Source organism: Patella vulgata, chromosome 3, assembly GCF_932274485.2.
Source record: "Patella vulgata chromosome 3, xgPatVulg1.2, whole genome shotgun sequence".
Taxonomy (NCBI): Eukaryota; Metazoa; Mollusca; class Gastropoda; family Patellidae; genus Patella; species Patella vulgata.
The window spans coordinates 25,038,378-25,058,637 of NC_065881.2; the positions used below are offsets into that span (position 1 = coordinate 25,038,378).

At 33.1% G+C, this 20,260-nt stretch overlaps 2 protein-coding genes across 2 annotated transcripts in view; one reads left to right on the top strand and one right to left on the bottom strand.

Moving 5' to 3' along the window:
• LOC126814765 (dynein axonemal assembly factor 9) overlaps positions 1 to 20,260 on the bottom strand; it is a 71,799-nt gene that overhangs the window by 38,956 nt on the left and 12,583 nt on the right. The window lies entirely within an intron of this gene.
• LOC126814782 (uncharacterized) lies at positions 1,668 to 18,990 on the top strand. The gene is made up of 2 exons (XM_050540154.2): positions 1,668 to 2,219; positions 13,911 to 18,990. Exon 2 carries the CDS (start codon positions 14,230 to 14,232, stop codon positions 15,289 to 15,291), a length of 1,062 nt encoding a protein of 353 aa, XP_050396111.1. The 5' UTR covers positions 1,668 to 2,219; positions 13,911 to 14,229; the 3' UTR covers positions 15,292 to 18,990.

Below are 20,260 nucleotides of genomic sequence, written 5' to 3' on the forward strand. Positions count from 1 at the left end.
GTACAACAATATGATGAAATACAACAAAAGCAAATCATTTTCTGTCCATTCATTTTTCTGAAACAAAATATTTACAGAAGATAAAAAAGATTTTTTGTCCATTTTAGTTGGTAGCATACAGCTAGCAACAAAGATAAATGTATCCTGCAAGGGCCTTTGTGATCACACAGTGCAATGTGGCAGATGATAAAGAGATGAAAGTATTAATCATACTGGAATCGTGCTACCAAACTCCATATATAGAGTTATTAAAGGTTTAAAAAAAAAATGAATGATTACAGAGATTATCGAGTTCACCAAATCATCATTTATCTTCTATTTAAAGTTACTTGGTTCAAAATTGTTAGATCTGTTGACAAAATTTCAACCAATTTCTCTTTTCAAAGATATGCACCCTTGGCTTTAATTCATATTTGTTTATAAAAAATTTGATTTCACTGGATTTTAATTTGTTGATTTATGGGATATTGTAAATTGGTTCAGAGCAAATTTTTTACAATGGTTCCTCAACCTGTCCTACACCATTATGTCAGATTATTTGTACAATCATTTCATGTATAACCTTAAAAGTTACTATGTCTTGTAGATTTCAAGTTTAAAGTGTGAAACAATTGCCTATTAATTGCACTCTTGATACTTAATTCAGTCAGGTATACAACTATTTTTCTTGACCATTGCGATGTTGTGGTGGTAGCAATAATAAAGTAAACATGTATGACATTCACAAATGACACAAAAGGTAATGTCCCTTAAAAGTTTCAGAATTTGACTTTAAATGAAAAAGAGAGAGAGAGAGATGGGGTTTAACGTCCACTCGACACAAACTAGGTCATTTCGGAACTAACATATGGTTTAATTTTATTTACATAACTCGCTTGCGCGAAGGGGTCTTTAGCAGTGGGAGGAAACCGGAGGCCCGGGAGAAAACCCACGAGGTTGGACAGGCGACCCTACTCCTTGCCACGTACAACCGGGGATTCGAAACCACGCCAGTCGACTCAATGACAGACTTTATGATACAGCGCGCGCACGCTAACCATTCAGCCATCCAACCCCCCGACTTTAAATGAAAACTTATTTTGTGTCTATGGTCCTCTATAGCGATACAACTCCTCTTCTTCAACTCAAATTTCTTAATATTTCCATAATCGTCCCTTAGATGGGAAGAAAAACAGAAAATAAATTTAAGTGGAAAATCATCATTTACTTGGTGAACGAATCTCCATGGAAATATCTAACTTTAATGAGGCAGTGTGAAAAATAAATTTGCTACAATTTACCTCATGAATGGATTTTACTTGAAAACATTTGAAAGTATTACACGTATTAAATGAGGCAGTTAAACACGAAAGCTACTTAAGGAAGGAGGCAGGAAGGCAATTTACGAGAAAAATACAGAACTTTTGACTTGAGAGGAATAACAAACGACTTATTCAGCTAGTGAATAACAAAAGAATTTAATTTTCTGCACGACGTTTAGAATATTTGTTAAGGAATGAGTAATCGTAAAGAAGGGTTTCTGAGAGAGCAGCATTGAATATGAGAATTGTCAAAGGACAGTGGGGAGAGATTATTGATTTTTATTTTGTGCGACGAGATGTTTTAGTAGAAATGAGAGTTACGAGAGTTACGTTGGCAGTGGTAGTGTAAATCAGATTTGAAGTAATCAATACTTATTACAATGTTTGAGTCGAGGATAGTGGGAAGGACTAGCCGAACATTACAATAATACAGACATCATGCTTAAAGCACTCACAAACATGCAACTACTCTAAATAGACATTATTAGCTCTAGTTTCTACACACAGTGTTTCAAGCAGTTTATTTACTTTATTGAACTTGCTGCATTTGCCTGGATGATAATTTACAATTTGCAAAAACATCTTAAACTGTGAGAAAAGAGAAGTTCTAAAGTTTTGTGAATTTGAATTTATGGTGGATGGATCTTTATAAACTCCAGGATTATGCAGCATCGCAAATAAAACTGAATTAAATACATGTAGCAATAGCTGGATTTCTTCCGAAAGAATTACAGGAGACTATACAGTAGTAAATACTGGCATTACTGGCGACAAATTCATTTAAAGTTACAGCTATATTTCTTTGTGAACACTTTGTGTATTATGATCTAATTCACTTTGACCAAGTGAATCTACAAACTGATCATTGAGATAATCCTTGGTGCCCACCAGTCACTGAAAAACTTGCAGAGGCTTGAGGTAAGACTACCACATGGAGATACAATATCTTCTGTGGTTTTAGGAAGTGTGACAAATTTAGATTGATCATACACCATACATTTAATTTTTTAAAAAATTGAATCACTTTATCTTCAAATGCGGTAACAAGAGTTGTGCATAAAGCAGCACATGCTATATATAACTATTTCTTTGTGGCTAAAACATTTTAAACAATGGAAATTGTTTTTTTTTTTTTTGTTTTTTTCTTGCTATATATTTCTAGGGCACTTGGTTCTATTTTCACGCTTCAGGTATTCTTTTAATTAAATGTTTTTTTAATTGAACCTCTGTAAGCCATGGGGACACCCCTCTTATTAATGTTAATACTGATTTGTCTAAAGAGGCCTATCTATCTCAAAAGTCACATCAAAAATAGAGCCCAAGTTTGAAATAAATAATATTTATTATTATCAAAACCATTTATATGAATGTCTTCACCAAAATGCATCGATTTTTTCTGTATATATACAAGTAAATGTTAACAAAATATCTGAATGACAAAGTTATTTAAAACAAAATAAACAATTTTAAAAGATGAATAAAACACAAAACATATAAAATACAAACGTCAATTGAATGCTTATGTAAAAAAAAATTAAACAAGTCTTCAATTTATTTTATTAAACACATCATAGACTGGCTATTCCATAGTTTGTTCACATTTTGGCCTTTTAGTCATCAAGACAGAAAAAGGTCCTTCAAGTCACTCTAACCTAAGAGAAGTCCCTGGAATTGATCGGATGTCAAACTGTTGAACGTTGTGATCAGATAACAAATGATCTTTTTTTTAATACAAGGTTTAAATGACAGAGTAGATTTCTGATTTCCGCATAAAAAATAAAGAGTATTAAATGTTCGACTTGAGCTGACCTACAAGTAGCTAGATAATTAATGGCTTCAGCGTTTATCTATTAAAATAGATTTCTTTTTTTGGAGAGATAAATGCTTAATCAAATTTATGTAAAAAGACAATGACAATTTATCATCAGGTTCTCCTGGTCTTCAAATCGAAATCTATCAAATGTTTCTTGAAAATTGTATCTTAAAGATAAAATTTTTAAAGTGTAGCACTTGTATTTTCTACGACAACTCATAGCGATAAAAGTTTCATCCAGAAACAATCATGAGAAATCATTAGGTTCTGATGGTATTACATTTGAATTCTGTGTGTATTACTGTGTATCCAATTTATATCTTCTATCACAACTCATACATGAAACTATAGATCCTGCTAAACCATGTTCAAAAATACTTTAGTTATAAAGCAATATCAAAACAATTGATAGTACATGGACATCTTGAATGGTATCAGGTGTTCTGGAAGAGTATGCATACTCTGCAAACACCATGAATGAAGAGAATTGCGAAAGAAAACACAGACGCAAGAAAATCCAAATTAAAGATATTTGGGGGAATTCGAAGAATAAACCAATTCTGTCTAAATATTGTTCGAAGAAGTTTATTTAATGTGGAATAGATTAGAGTTTATTCAAATTAATGTCATATTACATCTTTAGACTAACATACAATAACTATTAATTCAATGGTTACATGGGTAATGCGAGGGGGAGAATTTTGCCCTTACAGTGATGATCCATATACTCTTCAAAGTCAAGAGATCTCTTGTGTGTACTACCAATTTGAGGCATGTAAAATGAGAAACATGTTTTCTGAAAGTGTTGGTATGTCTAAAAAGACACAACAAATATGGTTTAATTTTTATATGGAAAAATACACTTAAAATTGATTTTGGAATAAAAAGAATGCTGAAAAATATGCAAATAATTGACAAAAACTCTGATGGTCACAACTAAGGCCACTATCCATACGAGCCATAAAAAATGAACATTTTAAAATTGATTAAAATTTTACATGGTCTATCTTAAAGGTCCTGGGCATGATTTAAGTTATAAACATGTACATAGGAATTGCTTACAAACTACAATATTGTAACACTTGAATAGGAATAGCAATTTAAAAATGTTTCAGTTCCGTTAGGTTTAAAGTAAAATTCCATTGCTCTATGTTGCCCCTTATATGGTATGCACTATGTTGCCCCTTATATGGTATGCTCTATGTTGCCCCTTATATGGTATGCTTTACGTTTTCTAGTTTCTCTCTTCTTTTTCTTGACAGAATCTTTAGACAAAACAGGTCTTCATTTCTTCCAAGTAAAACTTTCCACCATTTTTCAATCCATTAGTAGGCGGATCGCCAATATACAAGTTTGTTTATTGTCATCTTAACGTGTTTGTCAAATCTAGTTGATAAGTCTGTTTTTAATCTGATTGAATCCAAGCCAGGAGATTATCCAGTATTGATATTTTCATTTTGTTTTCTTAAAATAACGATGCATGATTTGAGTTTTGTCGGAAAATGTCAAATTTCTCACAACTTAATCCATGCTAATATCAGATTGATTTTTTAACATTTAATTAAGAAAACAATATCAAGATACCATTGCTAGATAATTTCCAGGCTTGGAATCAATCAGATTAAAAACAGTCCCATCAATTTGGTTCACACCAAATAAAGATGGGGGCAGTCTCGTTACAACTTACATGGGGAGCAGCATAGATCGACGGAATTTTCAATCTGACATATTATTGTAAGTACTTAAAGAAACTGAACCATTTTTGGACTGTTATTCCTATTAGAGATTTAAATTTCACAATACTGTATTATGCGACAAAATGCAAATCACACATGCTTACTTTAATCAAATAAATGCCGGTAATCCTCTAGTTTGGGGGATTTGAATAGTGAGAGTTGAATATCTATATATAAGGAATAGAGGAATTTGAATTCCAGGCAAAATATAGCCCAAAGAGTTGAATCTCTATAAGAAACATGGATCCGAAATTGGTTCAATTTCATTCAGTAATTACAAAGAATAAAGATATGATGAAGGGAAATTTCCCCACATTCGGCATCCTATGCAGGCAATATAGCCCCACATATATAATTAATTACTTTTGAATGATCATTTTAGTTTTGTTATATAATATGTTATATAATCAATCTGAGTAGATTTAAGCAGGGATTTTCTGAGAAAAATTAGATATTGTCCAAAGAATGCAAATGACGATTAGTGCCTTTAAGTTATAATTTGGATGCCATAATACTCTTTAATTACAAAGATAATCAATTTAATTAATCAAATGTCCAAACTAAGACTGAAAATTGGATTAAATGTCCAAGTTAAGACAGACAATTTACTGTTTGCGCAAATGAGCAGACAAATTAAGGTGCTAAAATGGGTGTTATAAAACTTCCAGGTCAAAGTGACACTTCTTTAATCTATGACTTGCCATGTCATCATGACACACTGCCATAAATCTGATTATTAGATGACATCTAATAATAAAAGACTAGTTTTAAAACTAATGAAGCTTTAATCTTGTCTAGAAACAATTAATCATTGGAAAAAAATTATGGTTTGTCAGGCAATGAAACATACATCTGAGTCAATAATTTTGTTTGCACCCTGGGGTCTCACTCCATGGGGGGGAGGGAATCCAAAAATCATATACCCGGTATGTAAGCCGTTTGGCAAGCAAACCTTTGAGCTGTATTAAATATAAAATAAGGTTTTCAGTCATTTATTCAACTTCATCTTGGTCTAAAGACAATAATAATGCACAGACTGTGATTGGTCCACTTCAGATCAACCTACCTATCAACTCTTATATCAAATCTATTGAAAGGTTCTGGTAATTAAGACATAAGATTCATCTAATCAAACTCAAATATATTTGATTTTGTTTAATACGAGTGACTATCCCAATAAAAGGAATGAAATAACATGATTTTAACAAATAGAGAGAGAGAGAGAGAAATGGAGTTTTACGTCCACTTGACACAAACTAGATCATTTTGGGACTAACATATATTTTAATTTTATTTCAATAATTAGTTTGTGCATAGGGTCTTTAGTGTGAGGAAACCGGAGGACTCGGAGAAATCCCACAGGCGACCCTACTCCTTGTCACTTACAAGCGGGGAATCGAAACCACGTCACTTTGAATCGATGACAGACCGTCTGATCTAATGGGCATGCATAAACCATTCGGCCACCCAACCCTCCTTAACTAATAACTAGATTACAAAATATTCTGATACAAAGTTAAGGTATTTATACAAACTTATTTCATATCAATTACATTAAATCTATTTGGTGAAATATCAACTAGATACACTTTTCGTCAACCTTATAGATGTAACTGTTGACAAGTCAAGAAAAAAACAGATATTTGGTATAATAGTTTTTTGATTAAAATATCAGGTATAATAAAGTTATTTAGATGAATAGTGATGTATGGATGAGGAAGACTATAAATCAATAAATATTAATAATAAAATGTAAATATTGTGTCGCACTTCACATGTTTCATTGATTTATTGTTAAACTGACAGATTGACAATGATCATGTTTTTGTAACAAAAGAATATCAATTCACGTGTAAGAGAGAGTATTAATAAAAATCAAATATTCACATTTCTAAACACATTAGAAGATGGGGAAAGTGGGGGTGGTTCAATGGTTTGGACACAGCTTCGATCATAAAGGCTTATATGTAATCCTGCATACAAATCATCTTTGCTCTTCCCCTATACCTTACATTAACTATTAACTTTTAATGGGCAGTTACAAAACGAAAGAGATATTTTTTTTTAACTTCCACAAGCTAGGAAGAACAATATATACTAAGCAGCAAAAGAAACGTCAGGTTGGTATGTTACTCTGAATAGACGCATTGCATAAAACTTGCCAAATGTTTTTATTGTATATTTGTGACCACATCTCCAACTTTACCTGAGCAATAAAGCTCCTTCCCAAACACAAATTTGAACCCAGGAAATGTTCTCAAAAATGCAACCCAACTTCTGAGATGGTAATGTGTTCTCCATGATTTTCATGTAACTCATGCTGCACGTGCTGGAACTTGGAAAACACGACGCTGGCCACATTGCCCAAGCCGTTGCCAATCACTTCCAGGTCAATGTTTGGACCATCTACAGGCTTCAGCACCGCTTTCGGGCCACCAACACCACGGCTGATCGCTCCCGATTTGGTAGACCAAGGGTTACCACAAGGCGACAAGACTGCCATGTTGTGCGACAGCACGTGCCGATCCTCACCCCTTGCCATCGACGTGAATGTCTACAGTTTGCCCAAAACCAGAAGTGGCGACACAGGCAATGGAGAACTGTTCTGTTCACTGATGAGAGTCGGTATTGCGTATCAACTGCAGATGGCAGAACCAGAATATTGTGTCGATGTGGCGAGCGTTATTCTGACCAATGTGTCATGGAACGAGACTGATGGGGAGGTCCAAGCATAATGGTTTGGGGTGGAATTAGCCTGAACCAGAAAGTAGGTCCTGTGGTGTTCCAACGCCCGTGCCCCCACCGCCAGAGTTATTCGGAACTTTCTATAGCAGAACGGTGTCAACATTATGGACTGGCCAGCCCTTAGTCCGGACTTACACCCGACTGAACATCTTTGGGATGAAATTCAGAGGAGACTTAATATCGTCGTACCGAGACCAAACACAGCCGATGGATTGCGACAGGCTTTTCTAAGAGTGTGGTTCTGGTTGCCAATGGCGTTCATCATTCGTCTGGTCCACTCCATGTACAGACACCGGCTTCTCGTAATGTCTTGGAATTGTGATGAATTAATCACTAATATGTTAACATACTGTTCACAAAAAACTGCTTTGATCCAGTTGCTTTCTAGAATGATTTGATTAAAGTGCCTCCCTGATTTTGAAATCGTACTGATGTTTTTTTTTGCTGTTTAGTATATTTCATATTCTTCAAAAAAAGTAGGGGATATTGAAATGCAAAAAATACCTATGCAGGTTGCGATATGATAAATAGTCATGAACATTTGACATGCTTTGAGAGTATGTTCACAGATGAAGAACTTATCGTCCCTGTGACACGCAATAGCGCCATACGTGTGGGAGGGGTTCATTGTCAAATTTTACACTTCAAGGAAGAGTTGATGAAAACTGCCGCGTGCTGGTTTATTTATCAATGTTTGCTTTTCTATAAGTTCTTGCATAAGAATTACTGTTTAGCGTATCTTTGCTTTAGTGTGTTACGTTTAATTTGATCGGGAGACGTGTTCGTCGATGGCAACGTCAACCGTCAACACTGCAAGAATTGGCCGTGGCACTGCAAGAGAAGTGGGTCAGATTGCCCCAAACCGTGATTGGATGGTTGATTAGGAGCATGCCACAACGAATTGGTGAATGTCTGAGGATTGGTGGAGCAATTACTCATTATTAAGACAAAAATCAAAAACTTCCATTTTCACTTTTACTAGTGAAATGGGGCCGTCAGATAAGCTGTCCATCTGCACTGTTCATGTTCATGTGTAGGCAATTGGCCTGTTATTAACATACACTGGTTACCTCTAATAAAAACAGCAGTGCATTTCTGCAGTTTTGTATTGTTTCTGAATATCCCCTACACTTTTTGAACAGTATATATCTTTATGTCATTAATTCACATGCACACATGACTCTTTATTAGCAGTGGGAGGAAACAGCAAAACCCATGAGGCCATGCATGCAAGCAATCCTTCTACTTACTATCAGACTGTGAGATCGAAACCATGAAACTGACAGATCTAATGATCCAAAGGTCAAGCATTACCATCAGCCATCCACCCCCCCATAAAAAAGGATAATGCGGTTTAATTTGCTGACATCATAACAATACAGTGGTTGAGAGCTATCAGAGAGTATATTGTTACCCAGACAAGTAGTGTTTCTGACTATTGTAATCTTCTATAAATTTCAAATACTAAGGAATCTTTTATGTGCACTACCAATTACTAAAATTAGTAAATTAATAGACATTGATTAAAATTTGCCAGACATTTTATAATACCAATATCTGATCAACATCCCAATACATGTTGATTTCACAAGTGAATGTGTAGAAGGTTTTAGGGCTGATGAATATATTATAAATTAAAGCTACAAGGTGCCAAGGGACCAATACAACTAAGAACTGAGAAGTTTCTGTTAAATAGCAATTTACATACACATAAAACAAAAAGCTATGTTATTGACTGATGCTATTTGGAGTTCAATGTACATGGAAAGAAATAAGTTCTCCAATGTGAATTCTAGACGGCCACCATAATTCAGAATTATTTGACTAATAATTTGATTTCTGGTAAGACTACATTAATCAGTGATCAGTAAAAAAAAATTATAATTCTACACAACCATAGTAATGTAAATTAAAACAATGTAAGAGCTAAATTTCTGGCTTCAAATGTTATATAAATTATTATTTAGACATTTATTTACATGACAAGCCCATTAATGGCATTATCAACTATCTAGATCATCTGATGACAAGAGATATTAATGGATTAGATCACCCGAGCCATAAAGTTGGACAATGGAGACTTTGTTTATGGTCGTAGCAATGGTACTTCACGATCAAGACAGTTTAGGCTAATTCTTGTCAAACTTCAAACATTCGTCATTTTGCTCATAATAGAGTAATTTGATTGAAATTTCAAGAACGACCAGCTCTTTATTCAAATTTTACATAATGCATCTTTAAAAGAAATGAAATTGGGGTTTAATGTCTATATTCTGCACTGACTGGGCTAATATAAAGACTGGTATATACCACACATTGTGCTATGAGGGAAATTGTGCCTGGACAGTGGCATTATGGCCTATTCTTATAATGAATTCCAACTGTCAAAGGCTTTTATGTGCACGCCAATGTGTACACAGGACCTAGTTTTTTTCATACCATCCAAATGACTATACATTCTCTCTTACCAGGCCCTCTGTCCTGCATCACTGACAAGGGAGACATCTTTAAAACTTAAAAGACATGCAATTCTATAACAACAAAACAATTTCAACCAACTATACTTTGTTCCTTCCTGCACCACTGACAAAGGGAACATCTCTAAAAGACATGCAATTCTATAATAACAAATTAATTTCAACCCACTAGGGAGGTTGCTGATGAATACGTAAATTAATATTGATTCCTCTTGTGATTAATCAACGATCTGTGGTAAGAGAAACCATGATGAATACAATTAATCAGCACAATCATCATTTACTGTAAATATTGATAATTGGCTTGTAATTAAACTGACCCCTCCCTCAGGATCATTATAGCCATAGACATGATCTTTGTATGCTGCACTTTGTAAACTAATGATGAATATTGCAGCCTAAAACTGTAATGTGATCTATAGCAATATTTTTAATAGTTTTATTGCAATCCCTAAATATTATTATACATTTAACCCGGGTATCATTTAATCTTGAGTATCTAGCACTAATTTCTTTCGCATTCGTTTAATATCAAATCTTCGTTTAAAAACTCGTAAAAATCATTCAAAATCACCCAAAATCATTTAATTTGTACTTGTGTTCAGTTTAAAGCTGACTGATAAATTTTGATAATGAGTGTCCAATTTACAAGTGTTGAATTTCTCAATCACTATTCAAAAATTAATCATTATACATCAATAATCAATTGGGTTGTTTATTGAGAAATTAAACACTTGTAAATTGGACACTCATTATCAAAATTGAAAGATCAGCTTTAAGCTGGACACAGTACAAATTAGATGATTTTAAACGATTTTTACAAATTTTTAAACAAAGATTTGATATTGAATGAATGTGAAAGAAATTAATGCTAAATACACAAGATTAAATGATACCTGGGTTACAGTGTAAATTGTGCAATATTTTGTATCTTAAAAAATGTGCATTTCTTTATGTCTACTCTCTCCATCGGTTTCTGATCCAGCAGTTACACATAATTGGTTTGTCTAATCTTTGTGACTCTTTTTTAAGGAAGGGTTGCCAATGTCCCTGTAAGTGAAGCAATATTTGGCATAACTTTACGACCAGTAAATATAATTTATATAACTAAATTGGATCCATAGTCCAATTAAAAGATATCTATATGGAGCTATTCTACAAGTTTTTACACTGGTTTTGCTACCTGCATAAACTTCTCCAAAGCATCTGAAGTGGTATCAGGTGTCCTGATTGCCAATTACTAGAACCAATGATTGATGAGTGTTCAAATGTTTTTCATTTCTATAGAGTTAAGACCTAATTAACACTCAAGAATAGTGTCTTATTTTGCAATAAAACATTCCCATTTAAAAAAGATCAGGATATTTGGATAATAATAATAATGAATGTTTTTTATTCCATTAGAATTTTAACTGAACATTGGAGATTATGACTCCTAATTGTCTGATGTTTAGGAATTAAAACTCATTACATTTCAAATAAAGATGACAATAGATAGCCATAAAATCGCCTCAATTTAAAATAGTTCATATGCATATCTTTTATAGATCTAGAGTTTCAAGACCATTCTTTAACAACTGTTACATATGCAGATTTATTCAAAGTCATGTTTCCATGAAGATTCTATCATCTTTATCATGCATATGATTACTAAGATTGTTGCTTGTCATCCACTAAATGACACTTACAGAATGTACTAATAGAGTATTAACGGAACAGGGGAGGTAAAATAGACATTATTTAGAATGATGACTGATGTCTAAGAGATTTTACGCAAAGTAACAAAAACTACTAATATTAGTAACAGACAAACTGGACTATGAAAACAGAAACTAAAAGGACCACGCTTTATTTGAATATCTACTTAGGCTGTATTCAACAAATGGAGAGTAATGTATTAGCGATTTAATGTTAAATTAATGGCGATTTATGGTAAAGTAGCGGAAAGTATGAGAGTATTATATGTTTATAAGGGAATGTAATTAGTGTAGTGAATAAAGACAGAATTAGTACTAGAGAGTGGATGATGATAAGATCTTGCAGACACAGAATAATCAATACTTAATTCTACTTCTAATATGGCATTAACACTTCACAGTCTCTTTATATATACAACTATTAACTACCTATGGTAGTTAATTGCATTCCAAACAAATATTTAGCATTTAAAATCATTACATACATTGGCGCTTCAGTATAATGTTGGGGGTTTACCTATCTACTTGAGTTGCCATATTTTAACTTTAATCCTCATAATCATATTAAAGATACATTATGGGAAATTAGATAAAGAGCTGGAAGTTCTCACTATAATAGTTAAAAATAAAAACTAGATAATGTAAAGGGAATTTGCTGAAAATTTCAGTCAAATTGATCCACCCTAAACCGAGTATTTAGCAATTCAATTTTGGGCCTAGCCTCGATCATCATTACTAAAGTCCGTAGGATAAAAAACATTTCTGCCATTTCTCCTTTAAAGTTATAATGAATCTGGATCTGTACTAATAATTTCCCTCTGACGTGGTTTCCCCTTGTCAGTGGTACAGAACGGAGGGCCTGACAAGGACAGCTGTCTAGTCCTTTGGATGAGACGAAAAACCAAGGTCCTGTGTATACATTGGAATGCACATAAAAGATGCCTTGGCAGTTGGAATTCGATATAAGAGTAGGCGATAGTGCCGCTGCCCGGGCAAAATTTCCCTCATCGCACACTGTATGGCGTATGCCCATCTTCATTAGCCCAGTATAGGAGCAGAACAGTAGGACATTAAACCCCATTTCATTTCATTTCATTTCATTTGAATAATTCCCAATGACTGGCAAAAAACAAAAACCTTGATTGCTACAATCTTTGAATTCCTGACAGTGAATAAAATCAAGGTATGAATTAATAAAACCATGAGCATCTAGGGCCTACAATTTCTGACAGAGAATACAGACATGATATAAATTAATGCTGTATTGGTACAAGTGGAGATGAAATCACATCAATGATGGGATCTAAAAATATCAGAACTTGTTGGCCTGAGGATCAGAGAGGATGAAAAATCTATAATAAATTCACTAGAGTATTAACTTTATACCCATGAATGATTCCACAACTGATTCAATTTTACCGGTACTCTCACTTATATCCTATTCCAGCGAACCCGGATATTCATTTTTCCACTATTTACGAAAACTAGTTTTTGATATTCAGATTTGTAAATAAAAAGAATAGAGATTGCATTTCTGACTACTCTTTTTTATAATTGTCAAGTGTAGCCTATTTTTTACTTGCACATCAAAGACAATGTGGGCACAGGAGGAATTCAGCTTTTTGTCCCATTCATCCAGTAAGGATTTAGCCAAGGTAAAAATTGTTACCAAGATGAGAATGAATGTAAAATTACATATATTGGTATTTCTTGTGTCATTTGCTTCATATCATTTATTTTCAGTTTATTTACAGAAAATGTATTGTGTCTGGATTTTGACAATAGCTTCTATCCATGTCAAAATGGACATTTAATGCAATTATATATATCATTTGGTCTTTTGTTCTGATCTAACCATATTTGTAGTGTCTATCTTAGATAAGCAGTATACTGTATTTTATCTTGGGATATTGCCAATACTGTAGTTTCTGTTGATAAATATCTGTGTCGAGATAGATATTCAATTTGAACTGAATAATGAATGCTGTGTGCAGTTATCTCTTTTGCCTGAAGTCACTGATGATACTGAATGTAATCCAAAATCTCAGAAAGGTTGATCTGTACACAGTTATATAATATTGAACTATATACCGAACAATTTAAATTTTCCTGTAATTTTTTATTTCTTTCTTTCTTTTCAGATTCAGATTGTGAATTATTATATCATCCTTTACATGAGAACAAGACAAACCAACTGTCAAGTAAATAAGTAAAAATACTAACTTACATCTGAAAGTCCCAGGTTTTAGCAGATAGAAGACCAGAATACAAACTTTATACTTTTTCGTACACAAGGACCACCAATTCATGTGACAGTATTTTATAGTGTATCGACAAAAAAACCAAATCAACTAAAAATCAACCAGAATCCACTAGGGTTTTCTGAAGACTATTTGTGGATTTACTGACCTTCTTCTCAAACTCTGTATCAAACTGGAGCTTTACGTAAACTCTGCCGAAATGACTCGACAATATTTTGAGTTATATCCCCTGAATTTCTTCCCGTTTCTGGTTCCACCATTAAAAAACTGTTTAACTCCGCATCCAGCATGTGACATCGGACTGGATCATTCAAACACCACTGCTTACTGGATGGAAATAAGTGACTACTTTTGTTTCCTTGCTCTTCCAGTCATCCTGGTTTTCGCTCTTGTAACAGAGATTATTTGTGTGATTGTCTTAGCAAGACAGATTCGGATGTCATTAGATACATATTTATTAGGCTTATCGATATCTATCATTTTATTAATCACAACAACCGTAATACTTGGATTACAGCATTATATTGGGCGTAATGATATCATCGTTTATATGCAGGGTTACGCAATAAGTTGTCGTGATTGGTTCTGGTATACTTCAATTTGGCTGGTTGTTATGATGAGTTTTGAACGCGCTTTAACTGTGTCTTCTTCGACAACAACCGTTCTTTGTACAAGTGCACAAGCTGGCGTTGTCGTGGTGATGGTATTTTGTGTTGGCTTAGTCAGTGCCTTGCCACGATTCTGGGAATATCAGCCATTTGAGGAATTCTATGTGGCTACAAACCAAACTGTTTTATTATCTAAAAAAACAGCATCCACCATGACAGTTGAATATAACACAATGTACTTCTGGTATGTGAAAATAGTCACATTGTTTTTACCTTTTGTAATGTTTCTCGCAATTTCTATCACGCTGAGTTGCAAAACGAGACAATCGACCCTCTCTAAACGTTACGCTACTGTCAAACACACCAACGCCTTAACATTAAATCGGAAAATAAAAGAGGAAGTAACTCTGTCTAAACTGTTGATACTATTAATAGTAACTTATGTAATATTCAGTACACCGCTATGTTTATTAGATCTACTGTCATACATGACACCACATTGGATCAGTCCAACAAGTCGAATGTTTGCTAGTTTATATAATCTGTTCACTGTGTTGTTTTTTCTACAATACGCCTTACAACTGATTATATATTTCTGTTACAACAAACAATTCAGATTAACTTTATTAGGTTTATGTTGCTGCTGTTGTTAGGGTGCTCGCTCAAAAGACAAAGCATAACAAAATACAGACAGAACAAACATACAGACAGATGTAACAAAATTACAAACGAGTGTAAAACGTGTCATCGCGAATTAAAAAAAAGAAGAAAGTGGTCAGAAAACATCCATACCACAGATAATCCCTGTGGAAAGTTGAGTAAGATGTTCGAGAAAGAGCAATAATTTGTACAGGAAATACGAATACATTCCAAGTTGAATCGGACAAATCGGATGAGGAATCTAGACAAGAGAAGCCTGCTTGTAGTGAAAACAGATTGTAATCTTTCACCATATAAAATCTGATGAAACACATAAAATCCAATGAAATCAACTACTTTAATTTTTACCCAAATCAAAGTGGTCTAGCTTGCCATCTTAACAGCATTAATGTACAGTCAAATGGCTTTTTTTACCATAGGTCAAACTATAGAGTTAAAGTTTTCAAATGATCAGAATACAGTGCTCACACATTTCAAGTTCAAGTTCACATAGTTTTTTAAAGTTATTCGAACTGATTTTTTAGTTTGTTATTACTAATGAAATTTTATCAGTCCTTTGGTATCACCTATGAAATATTTAATAATAGTATTAATTTAAACGAAATGAACTAATAATATTGAAAAATAAACAGATAATGGAAAATATATTCATTTGAACGAATTACAATTTTCTAGTTTCGTGAAAATACCCTGTCCACAAATTTATCTGCTGAACTGAATCGATCAATGGAACAATGACTTAATATTTGAACAGTAAAATTAGCAGTCGATGCGACCACGAGAACAGACTGAGGAAATATTCAAAGTGCAGTGATTGTGAATGCACAGAAAAGCAATATGACAATTGAGCGGAAGGGTTAAAAGAGTCTACCAACATTGCATTCCATTGCATTGGTTTAAAGACATTTCTTATAAAGTATGTTCAGTAATGAGCAGATTGTGATTGGGCAACTGGACTCAACCTATCAATGAAAAATGACACTGAAAATTATGTAAAATCTTTTGAAAATCTTTTGATTAACGGAACATTCAATTGGCTTTCGAATTAAAGACATTGCTATGATTTTGTCACATGTCGAGAAGGTGCTTTTCTTAAAAATGTCTTTTGACATTATAATGAAATGACCAACTGAATACATGGGATAAAATTAACATCTAGTCTTAATTAGATGTGGATATAAGCAAGCTACAGTATGTGTTGTTTGTGTATTGTTCTGATGCATTGTACCAATCTGTGTCCATGATGATAGACCAGTATCTCAAGTTTACTAATTCCTAAAAAAATAAGAGAATTTGGGAATTCACAAATGTTTTGTGAGGTTCTAAATAAAATAAAAATAAACTAAAGTAAAAAAGGCATTTTACACTCTGGTTGCCTTGGGTATATGTATATCATATATTTTTTGTGATTTACTTCAATAGAAAAAAAACAACCCAAACACCTATTTTGAATCTAGCATAGACATGCTGGATTGACATTTGGAAACGCCAAGCTGAGTGAGTACATCTTGATAATGTATATGACATGTAGATGATATTAATTTCAAACTTTTGAATTTTCTGTTTTCTGGGATTTTGAAATACACTACAGGTTACATTTACCTGTAAATATTGAATTTTCAACATTCCAGTGATTTAAATTGTAAGCTTGTGCCTGTCTTTCATTTAAAGTAGCAATATTGTTTTAAATTTATAAAAACTAACCATGTCCAGTTTAACCATGTTATATTACGATTATCTACAAACTTGATGAAACTGACAAACATCCACATTTCTCAAATACAATGTTTGAAAAATCTAATAATTCCTAAATTGGTATGTTATCAAAATAACTTATGTTTACAGTAAATGATACTATCGAGTAATACATAATAGATATTATTCAAGAATAAAATATACATAATTGACAATTAGCAGGATTAAAGCCTGATTAATGACAATAAATTATTCTGGCTTGCATAGATGTATTGCTGCCTTAATTAACTAGGTAAAGCCCCAACTATAGATATCAGGTTTAAGACATACACACTCAAAATCTATCAATTCTAACTTTAAGTTATGTCCATCTAAAGCATACATTGATTCGTACTGCTTTCATATTATCATCTTTATCTTTATGTGTCTTAGACTTAGACAAACATAGTAATAATAATGTTTCTTTTTTTGTACACGGTACAAACAGGCTTATTCTTCTTGGATATGTTTAATTACGTAATAATAACCGTTTTAACATTAAAAAAATAGTATATTTTTGACTTTCAATGTGTGAACGATCTGGCTTGATGTATGTTTAAGTGATAGGATTAGAATCATGTGTAAATAGTTATTGTATACTAATCTATTGCCATTATAAGCAGATCTGTAGAAGAAGAAGGATTTATATGATCATATAGCTCTTTACTAAAATGTAATATTACCATATAATAGAATCTTCCCTTCTCAAGTCAGTTTTTTATATTCTTTACACCTTATCTTTGATATGTTAAATCAAATAATTGGACAAGAACCAATGAAATATTGATTAACTAAAGATTATTTTTGTATATCATTTTCATTTTGGCATTTTCAGAAAAAAAACCAGTCTGATTTTCCTAATAATCTGTCCTGATATTCATCACATGTAGGAAAGATGACAACTAAGTAAAGTATTACAGAACCATTGTACTATAAATACCTTTTAGTTGAGATCTAAATACTGGTAGATTGTGTGTTTTAAATAGTTTGGCAGGTGTAATGTATAAGGCACAGTATGCTTACTCTTCTGTAACATCCAATACTACTTTGGTTTTAGGGTAGTTTGGTATAGTTCTATTAGGAATCCCACATATTGTCCAATCTGATTAAAATACAAATACAGATCTATATTTCGTTTCGTTTTTTTTTATACTTTCGATGGCCTACACTACATGGAGATCTGACCAGTTGTACTGGGAGGTCGCGTCAGGGGTCATACAAGCAGCTTTTGCTCAAAGTATGTATGTATTTGATTAGGAGGATCTGTTACCAACTGTAATTGAATTATAAGTTAATTTCAGACAATCTTGGAATATTTATCAAATATTCTTTTTATCCATACATTTATGTCTATCAAATAGATTTTCTGTTTTCGCAAGGAATGGAGCTAAATTCTGTAACTAGAAAATAATCTCTAATCAAATCTGACCTTTCACAATACAAAAGTATCCTAAAGAACTTCATAAGAACGGTCAATTACGTCTGCTCTGCTAGTGTATAAATAGATGATAAGACCACAGAACCAAAATACTGTTATTATAAAAGCTGTCGGCAATTATTGCTAAAAGGGGAAAAACAAAATAATGAAATGGACAGTGAATATTCTATGGAACAAAATAACTTTAGTATTCTATCTATAGTGCTACACAAATGTCTGTCATTTGTTACCAATAATGGTAGAGTGGTAGAGAATGTACGTCTGGAAAGGAGAAAGTCAATTTCTTAATAGAATCCCTGCCCTAATTAAACAGTAGCCTATACCAAGTCGCTTCAATTTAGTATGTTATACCTCTAGGCAGCCATTTTCAGTAATTACATTCCGTTCTTTATCATATTGTTTAATATTTCATAATCTGCATATACATGTAACTGCTTTTTAATTTGTAAGTTTCACATGATTTTTTATATACAATATGTAAATGTTTGGAATGGAATAAATGTAATTCTTCAATTCATTATTAACATTATATTTCACTATGAATTTTACGTGATTAATGACACATCAGTTAGCAAGCTAGATCAGTGATGGAAGAAAACAGCAGAGCAGTTTGCAAGCTAGATCTGTGATGGAAGAAAACAGCAGAGCAGTTTGCAAGCTAGATCTGTGATGGAGAGAAACAGCAGAGCAGTGAGCTAGATAGATATGTAATAAAGGGAAACAGCATAGCAGTTGGCAAGCTAGATCTGTTAAGGGGGGGGGGGGAGAGGGGGAAGTAGCACAACAGTAATCACGCTTTGATCTGTTAGCATTTAGCAAGCTAGATCTGTGATGGATTAAACAGCAAAGCAGTTAGCAAGCTAGACCTGTGAGGTAGGTAAACAATTAATTCAGAGTGATGAAGTGTTTATGAAAACAGTGCCATTTAATTAATCCATTACATTACTAACATTCTACAAACTATTTATATGTAAATATACATATATGTAAATAAAAGTCAACAATATTAAACTAATCACCATCACTACTCTAATCATGTGGGGTTTAAGGTCAATGCAGGGTGATATCTCACACTGGTCAATTATAATTAACATCATGAGTCATGACAGTCTTTGATATATTAACAATATAATTGACGTGACATTTCTACAACAACCAATCATATTGCATTATACAGTAAATCATCTCATTTGGAAACTCATGCTTGCAAAGACAAACACTGCAAGGCAAACTCTCTGTTGAACACTGAGCTGATGTACGTAGATAACAAAGCCAATCAAAGCCACTGTCTGATAATTCAATGTTTTTCTTTTGATTTTTACAACTTGTCTCCTCCCCCCACCACCTGCCTTATTTCTCTTCTGGTTTACATCAATTATCTCCCTTTAATCTTCAAATTCAAAGTCATTATCCAGCTTTGATTTTACCCGTTTAACTTCCAAGATTTACCAAAATAATTATAGAACTTTAATCTTCAAACGAACTTAGTTGTTACCAGTTAGTTTAACTTACATAAATTATTTCCCTTTAGTCTTCAGTAATCCAACTTTGATTTTAACTTCAAGATTTACTAAGAAAATTATAGCCCTTCAATCTTCAAATTAACATAGATTTTACCAGCTTACATAAATTATCTCCCTTTAGTCTTCAGATTCAAGGTAGTAATCTAATTTAGATTTTACATGAACTTCAAGATTTACTAAGATAATTATAGAACTTTAATTCTCATATTTACTTAGATTTTACGAGCTTAACTTACATAAATTATCTCCCTTTAGTCTTCACATTCA

Excerpts from the sequence above, each read along its gene's own strand:
- LOC126814782 (XM_050540154.2), top strand. The coding sequence starts at position 14,230 with ATGACTCGACAATATTTTGAGTTATATCCCCTGAATTTCTTCCCGTTT.